General features: G+C 35.8%; 1 protein-coding gene across 3 annotated transcripts; it reads left to right on the forward strand.

Annotated features, from left to right (window-relative positions):
• Positions 1-130: 130 nt before the first annotated feature.
• On the forward strand, positions 131-8287 carry LOC111808341 (phosphoribosylaminoimidazole carboxylase, chloroplastic). Of its 3 annotated transcripts, XM_023694281.2 has the most exons (18): positions 131-271; positions 363-425; positions 635-730; positions 856-1071; positions 1184-1295; positions 1741-1803; positions 1910-2048; positions 2464-2519; positions 2958-3031; positions 4411-4558; positions 4672-4845; positions 5561-5648; positions 5739-5849; positions 6601-6698; positions 6792-6909; positions 7119-7213; positions 7565-7671; positions 7776-8287. In XM_023694281.2, exons 3-18 carry the CDS (start codon positions 654-656, stop codon positions 7858-7860), a joined length of 1761 nt encoding a protein of 586 aa, XP_023550049.1. In that variant the 5' UTR covers positions 131-271; positions 363-425; positions 635-653; the 3' UTR covers positions 7861-8287. The 3 variants fall into 3 exon arrangements, with proteins under 3 accessions (XP_023550049.1, XP_023550040.1, XP_086985548.1); XM_023694272.2 differs by having other exon boundaries at positions 363-730; XM_087129422.1 differs by having other exon boundaries at positions 158-425.
• Positions 8288-8344: the final 57 nt, after the last annotated feature.

Below are 8344 nucleotides of genomic sequence, written 5' to 3' on the forward strand. Positions count from 1 at the left end.
CTTTGGACGGAGGCGCTAAAAGAAATACATGGTTGGCGGTATTTTTGTGAATCAATGTGCGGTAAATAACAATGTAAATCAGGGGTATTTCGGGAAGGAAAAAGTATTCTCCATATATCCTCAGACCCCTGGCCGTGCAGCTTCCCATTTATAGTATTAGTTGCGGCATATTGAGCGAGAAAAGGTAAACAAAAAAACGGGGCCCAGACCATCTGCAAACACTCCCCGCAGTTCTTCCGTCTCCAAGCTTCTGAATCCATTGGAGTTTCAGGTTCTTCTTCATCTACTTTATTCTGCCGAGTGTGTGTGTTTTCTTCAGCATCGCCTTCTTCTTTGCTCAATTCACCACCTTCGTTGTTCAGTGGTTTCGAGCTCAGTTGACTGCAGGACACTGTTCATTGTTGTCGACTCACCACATTCCACCAGTACGTAGAAGACACAGTATTTTATACTTTTCGTTGCAATTTTCAAAGCCTTGACTTTCCCATATGCTTCTATCGAGTTCCTGGATGGCTTCACCCAGCCGACCAAATTATGCATTAGTTTCGGATATTACACGCACACCCTCTCTATCTTCGCGAAGAATTAAAGATTTGAGTTGGTTTGTTGATTCAAACATCATCCCATGTTATAGTTTCCCTTCACTGCTAAAAATGGCCCAGCAACTACAACGGAAGAATCAGACCCTACACTGCTCTGCATCACTTCATTCTAATGCCACTCTTCCCAGGTTTGTTTTCAGTTCACCGCACTTTTTAGAATGACTTTTCCTCCAGAGATGTGTTTGGTCCATTCGGGAAACAAGAGAAAGATACGGATTTTGATTACAATCTCTTCTGTGGTATTAACTTGCAGGAAAGATGAAATTCCTGTACATGGAGTTTCTGAAAAGGTTATTGGTGTACTAGGAGGGGGCCAACTGGGTCGTATGCTGTGTCAAGCAGCCTCTAAATTGGCCATCAAAATCGCAATTCTCGACCCACTCGTAAACTGCCCTGCTAGTTCTTTAGCTTACTATCACATGGTTGGTAACTTTGATGATAGTACCACTGTTCAAAAATTTGCTAAGAGGTATATTTTTTTACGTTCACATCCTTCATTTTCTAATATTCTTTTCGTGGCATGGATTTTCTTCCCTTGAATGCTTATCGTAGTAACAATAAGTTCCATTCATGTTTGCCAGATGTGACGTATTAACAGTTGAAATTGAACACGTTGATGTGGCCACGCTAGAGATTCTTGAGCAGCAAGGAATTGACTGTCAACCTCGGGCATCTACCATCCGTATAATTCAGGTCTGTCTTTCTTCATGTGTACATTTGGTTTTGAAAGGCACTCTATTTTAAGTGAAAAAATTACATGTCAATTCTAAAATTTTCTGTCAATCTTTTATTATTGGGAACCTGATGAATGATGGCTACCTCTTTATGGAAATAGAGAAATGCATAATAGATATACCTTTAAAAAAACTTATAGCCAAAAGTTTGCTTATAATGCTGTTATCTCGACTACAGCATAGATGTATTGCAGTACTAGTCTCCTTCCTCTCTCTTCTTGTTAGTTGATATCAATTCAAATGCGAACTCATTTATTTGTTAAACACCTACCAATTCGTCCCTGCAATATGCTCAAGAAGATTAATTCCTCTGACCTCTGCTGTTATGTTTCTCAGAGATTGAAATCGATTGTCTACTATTTTTATTTATGATTTTTAATCCTTTCTCATCTATTATGTTACAGGACAAATATCTCCAAAAAGTTCATTTTTCTCAGCATGGAATTCCATTGCCCGAGTTTATGCAGGTTTTATTCTCTGCATGAATTTCTGAATGGTGTTGTTACTCTTGCTCTTATACTTATGTTTGATAGTATCAAATAACTTATTGACCGTTAATGATTCCTCCAACAGATCGACAATCTTGAAGGTGCAAAGAAAGCAGGTGACCTATTTGGTTATCCTCTCATGATTAAGAGCAGAAAATTAGCTTATGATGGACGTGGAAATGCTGTTGCAAAAAGTGCAGAGGAGCTTTCTTCCGCCATTTTTGGTGAGATATATCTGATATGCAATTTGTTTATTTCAGGTCCTTTTTCAATATTGAAAGTGCGATATATTAATAATAGTATGCAGTATGATAGTCAGTCTAATTTATGCAATTGTTGCAAATGGTCGCATAACTTTTTTAGAACAACATGTGGGAGTGGGGATTGGAATCTTTCACCTTTTGGTTGAGGATATATGCCTTAACTAGTTGTTGTATCCTTTTATTCATACTTGTAGTAAATTGTTCAAGAGTCTATGTAATACTTGTAGTAAATTGTTCAAAAGTCTATGTAATCAGGGATTTCATACATTTGTTTCTTTTTACATCTTGGATTGTTTGAGGTTTTAATGTCTCTGTAATTTTATTTAATATGTCTATTACCTTTTATAATTTCTTATGCACTTGTCAATGTGTCCAGCTCTAGGTGGATTTGAGCGTGGCTTATATGTCGAGAAGTGGGCGCCTTTTGTGAAGGTTTGTTTGTTTGTTTGTTTGTTTTGAAGGTTGGGTCTTAGCATGTGGTGTTTGCCTTGTTGATCATTCACTTTACTCTTCATGGCTTGCCTTTTTCTTCTTCTTCTTCTTTTTTCCTTTTATAAGAAACTAAACAATTTCATAGAGAGTAAAGGCAAGTTCCAAGCAAGGAAGCTTACAAAAAGCTCTTCCAGTTAGCTTGAAGAACATTTAAGCTACAGTTGTTGAAATGAGCGTAGAATCTACAACAAGAGAAAGCCATTAAAAAAACAGTATCTAGAATTCTTTTAGTTTACTTTTCTTGTGTTAGAATGCATGGATGTATATAAAAAAAAGATCAATCCATATATGAAGTCTTAACCTAACCATATGAAGTTTCTATTTGCATATATTTTATTGTTGATGAAATCTGATGTTTGCTTTCCTTTTGTGCGATAGGAACTTTCGGTTGTTATTGCAAGATGTAGAGATAACTCTATGTCATGCTATCCTGTTGTTGAAACTATTCATAAGTAAGTTGAAGGATACAATTTTTATATGTTCTTTCCTATCCCTTCTTGCGAACGTACATTTCTGCCCTCTTTAAAAATAGTAAATTTGTGAGATGCATTGCAAATTTCATACATCATATGCAAGTGTCTGTAAATGATCAATTATGAAATGGGTATGTTGATGTCTAACTCATTTTTTGGTACCTATTTCTGTCTTTGTTTTTGGTACCTATTTCTGTCTTTGTCTCTCTATTCTCGGGAGGATTATGTAAAGTGTTTTCTAGTGATGGGACATAAAAGATTCAAAGTTGAGGGGAACAATAAATTTAGATGTAGTAGTGCTAGGTTGACTAAACAGAGCAAAAATAGGTATTCCTATTTGTCGAATGATATTTGTGTAATCCTGTTAAATAAGAGAAATAGTTGACGTCCCTAATTTATTGGTTTGATTTATTTAGATTTAGTTACCTAGTATATATGGATTATTATTTAGATTTAGTTACCTAGTATGTAGGGACTATTATTTAGATTTATTGTTATAGGTTTATTTAGATTTATCTTATCTTGTAATTCTCTGGAAATAAATAAGAAAAAACAGCAGTGTAATTTATACTTGCAACACTATTGATAAGTTAAGGGATAGAAATAAATTTGCTATGGTGAGAGATCTTATCTAAGGAAAATCCTAATTATCGTTTACAAGAACCTAAGTGGGTCAAGATTGATAGGTTTTAGTCAAATATTTGTGGAGCTCGAGAAGTATTGCTTCGTTTTCCTTGGATGCAACTTGCTCTCATGGGAGTATCCTTGTATCATTGATTATTCTTACAGTTTCTTGACAGTGGTGTTAGGTAATCTCTTACTCACATTGAAAACTACTATTGAGGACTCTTCTATGATCCTTCCCCTTCCTCACATTACATTAGATCTTCCTTTTAATCTGAGGTCAAGAGTTTTCATGCTTGTTTGAGTCCATGGGTAATGGGGGAGATCTTACATTTTGAGCCTTGTGCCTTGAACAAGGTGGTGGATCGGAAAGTTATTTTAACTCTTGCGTGCTTGCTTATCCTAGGTTGTTCGAGTATTAGCTTTCATTGATTTTTTTTTTTTTACCACTTGGAGCAATTATTCGGAACTCTTCTGGTATCATAGGCTCATTTCATTCATGAAAGAAATTATTTTTATAAAAAGGAAATTGTGAGATGTAATTGCACTGATCTTACATTACTCCTGTGCATTTGGACATCACAATAGTTATAGCTTAGTTTTTGGCTATCTCCTCTTGCTGGGCCGTTGTTTTCTTGGTCATTTTGTGTATATATTTTTGTCACTTTTTCAATGAAAGTTGGTTGTTTCGTAAAAAAATATTTAGGCATCACATTAGAAAACTTATTCTGTAGGGAAAATATATGTCACATTGTCAAAGCTCCCGCTTGTGTGTCATGGGAGATCAAAAACCTCGCAACCGATGTTGCATACAAAGCTGTTAGCTCTCTGGAAGGTGCTGGCATTTTTGCTGTAGAGTTGTTTCTGACAGAAGATGGCCAGGTTGTATCATCAATGTTTACTACTTGTAAAATTGAAGAAATCGTCTGATTTGCATTTTTCTTCCTTTTAACTCTGGGGTTAATGTACTACTTATCTCGTTTTATCTGTAACAGATTTTACTGAATGAAGTAGCTCCTAGACCTCATAATAGTGGTCATCACACAATTGAGTCCTGCAAGACCTCTCAATTTGAGCAGCATTTGCGGGCAGTCCTTGGTCTTCCCCTTGGTGATCCATCAATGATAACTCCAGCTGCTATTATGTATAACATTCTAGGTGAAGAAGAGGTAAATTAAGGATACCTTATCCCCTTTTCATCTGTGATTTTTTCTTTATTTATAGAAGATATATTTCCTGGTAAAAAAAGTACACGTTAGGTGAGGCAATTTTATTTTGTTACTTCATGTATACATATATTATTCATGTTTTCTTTTTAATCATTGATTGTATCCCTGCATGGATAAATTTGCAAATTTGGTGTTTCTATCTTGAGTAAACTAGTCTGATTACTTTGGACAATGCATGGTGATGTGCCTTATCTAACTCTCTCGGAAGTGGCTGCATCCTTGGAAGGTTCTATAAGTATGGGGGGCGACCTTAAAAAATTCTCTCAAATCTATGCAGCATATTAGCGAAAAAAGAAATAGAAAGAAAAAGAGACTAGGTACTAGGTACTTGAAAAATGAATTTCTTTATGTTAAGCAGCTTAGGAATATGAGACTAGGTACTTAAGTGACTTAAATTCTGCATATAAGTTTCAGTACCAGTGAACCTATCCTAGGATGAGCCTGAGATACTTAGAGGTCGTATATGATATAACACTATTTGCTAATTTTGGGGACATCAATGGTTAATCAACCATAATTAGGAGAAAGCTTTACCAACATCAATGGAAGAGCATCAGGTAAAACTTCATAGTAGAATAGATTTTGAACTTTTGAATGCATTTGGTAGGTGTAAGTACAACACGTCTGATAGTTATTCTGTTGCCATTTCTTTCAGGGGGAACCTGGTTTTTATATAGCTAATCAACTGATGCAAAGGGCGCTGAGTATATCTGGAGCTTTTGTTCATTGGTATAATAAACCGGGTTAGGCTTTAAGATTTTCTTCCGCTTAAAATTTTACCCCTTCAAGGATTGCAAAGATAACATTTAATCGACTCCCTTTCAATGAACCAGAAATGAGAAAACAAAGAAAAATGGGTCACATTACGATAGTTGGACGTTCTATGGGTGCTGTTGAAAATTTGTTATCGTCAACGCTTGATGAAGCTTCTGAAAAGTCTGCAGGTCAGCGTCCCTCCATGGTGCTTTCATGTTATAGTGTTTTATCACAAAAATAATCCAGTATTCTGACATTCGATCATATATAACCGATCTTATAATGTTTTTAGTTAGAATTTGAAGTGCAGATTTCTCTTAAGGTGAAAAATAAAATAACATACGTATGGTAAACACAGCAGTTTTTTTCCCCATTTTCTGTCTGTTCTCTTTCTTGACCTGTTCCATATAAACTGCCTAAGCATTTGAAATGACCAACTGTTTGCCATAAAAATACGAAGATAATCTTATTTGTGCCCCATGCTCATTCTTATTGTCACTGAATATGCGAATTGCAGAAGTTGGCATTCTAATCAGTTCTTTCATTTATTCTTCACCTGGGTCGTATGATCTTTTCAATGTTTACTTGAAAATGAAAAAAAAAAAAAAAAAAAAAAAAAAAAAAAAAAAAAACAAGCTGTCACTCTTTTAAGATAGTTTATGAAGAGCTTTCCTTATTTATACCTCCACTTTTATTTAAAAAAAAAAAAAGTATAATGGATTTTACAAGAAAACTGTATCTTGTCTTATTGGTTAACCTCTAAATCTAGCTTTTGTATCTCTTAGTTTTTATTGAAAGCTTCTTTCCTATCCCTAAAGGAAATTGGTTTGCTTAATTTTTGGTTAGGTTTCATTGAAGCTGCTTACGTTTATAATACAAGTTTGGTCTTTTCCTCTATCTGATCATCTTTATTTCTTATTAAAAACATACTCAACTCAGTTGAGCCTCGTGTTGGAATCATAATGGGCTCTGATTCGGATTTTCCGGTTATGAGAGATGCTGCAAAGGTCCTTGACACATTTGGTGTACCTTATGAGGTTAATTTTTATTGTTGATGATTGATGCTGTTCATTATGTGTGTATATATATGTATATATATCTAACTTACTTTTTCTTCTAAAAATAAGCAGATAAAGATAGTTTCTGCACATCGGACCCCTCATTGGATGTTTTCTTATGCGTCATCCGCTCAGGAGAGAGGGATCCAGATTATCATTGCTGGTGCTGGGGGTGCAGCCCATTTACCAGGCTAGTCATTTGAATGCTTCCTGTATAGATATAGTATTTGGACAGAACAAAAGATCTCATTGCTTTAATTCTAAAGGGCTGGTGAAATGGACACAATATATGCTTTTATTGCGCTGTCTTGAGTTCAAAATTACGTGGGTAATTGGTTACTGCACATTGTAATTTCACGGGATAGTTCTTGGTGTGAAATCTGGTGCATTGATTTTCAGGTATGGTTGCCTCTCTTACTCCTTTGCCTGTTATTGGTGTACCTGTGCGTGCTTCGACATTGGATGGGATTGATTCACTTCTGTCTATTGTGCAGGTACTTTGTATTGGTTTCGAAATAATTTATGTTGCCATTTGTTTGATTACGTATAAACATGCACTTTGGTGATTTGTGATTTGACGCTACTTTGTTTGTCCTGTTCTCTTAAATTGGATCCTAACCTCTTTCTTCAATGAGACCCAAATCTCTTTCTAAAGTTCTAGCTTTTATAGTTTTGTATCGTAGTCTTTAGTTCTGGCAGAAGTTTTTTTTCCTAATGACTATTATTCAAGTGTTTTTTACAACATTCAGAACAACCATCATTTTCTTTTAGAAATTCTTGGTTCACATTTCACAAATGTGTTCCCCACGCAGCATTTATGATTGTTTTAAGGACTGTTCTTGCAGATGCCGAGGGGAGTTCCAGTTGCTACTGTTGCAATCAATAACGCAACGAATGCTGGTTTGCTCGCGGTAAGGATGCTGGGAGTGGCAGATGTGGATCTACTCTCAAGGTGCTGGCTCTTATTTGCTTACAAATATATAGTGGGAAGAAAAAAGAATACCTAATTTTATGACATATGTGCACAATTGGTGACATGGTATCGTGAATGTGTAGGATGAGCCAATTTCAAGAAGACACCAAGAAAAATGTCTTGAGCAAGGCAGAAAAGTTGGAAAAAGATGGTTGGGATCTGCAGTGAATCCTTTACCCCAAAATCATTAAGTCAAAAGAGCAGGGAGAATTTAGGTTATCCATCTCTATTGTAGATGTGGAGCTAGTTCTCCAAACTCATGACACAACCATACATTTTCTGCAATGGAAGGCCTGTTAAGCGGCAGGAGTGTATTGGAGAAGTGATAAATAAGGAAAATAAATCAGATACCGGAATGATCCGAATGGCCTGTTTCTAATTTGCCCGTTTTGGTTGGCTCAGACAATTATTGAGTGCTCGAGAGTCGTGCTTTCTTAGTCCACAATTTTGTAAATTTTTTATCTTTTGAATAATCATTCTATTGAGTAGGTTCATCGTGGTTTTGTAATGGAAACAGGTCTTGTGGGAGCTGAAGCATGCCAACTTTTTTATACAAGGAATAAGAATTGTCACCTCTGATGAACTCAATTCTTCATATTGTTGTGGTTTTACCGTCAGTTCAGCTTACGACTCAAATATAACGTGCGTTCTT

This window comes from Cucurbita pepo, chromosome 1 (genome assembly GCF_057944985.1).
Source record: "Cucurbita pepo subsp. pepo isolate OVF chromosome 1, ASM5794498v1, whole genome shotgun sequence".
Lineage (NCBI taxonomy): Eukaryota > Viridiplantae > Streptophyta > Magnoliopsida > Cucurbitales > Cucurbitaceae > Cucurbita > Cucurbita pepo.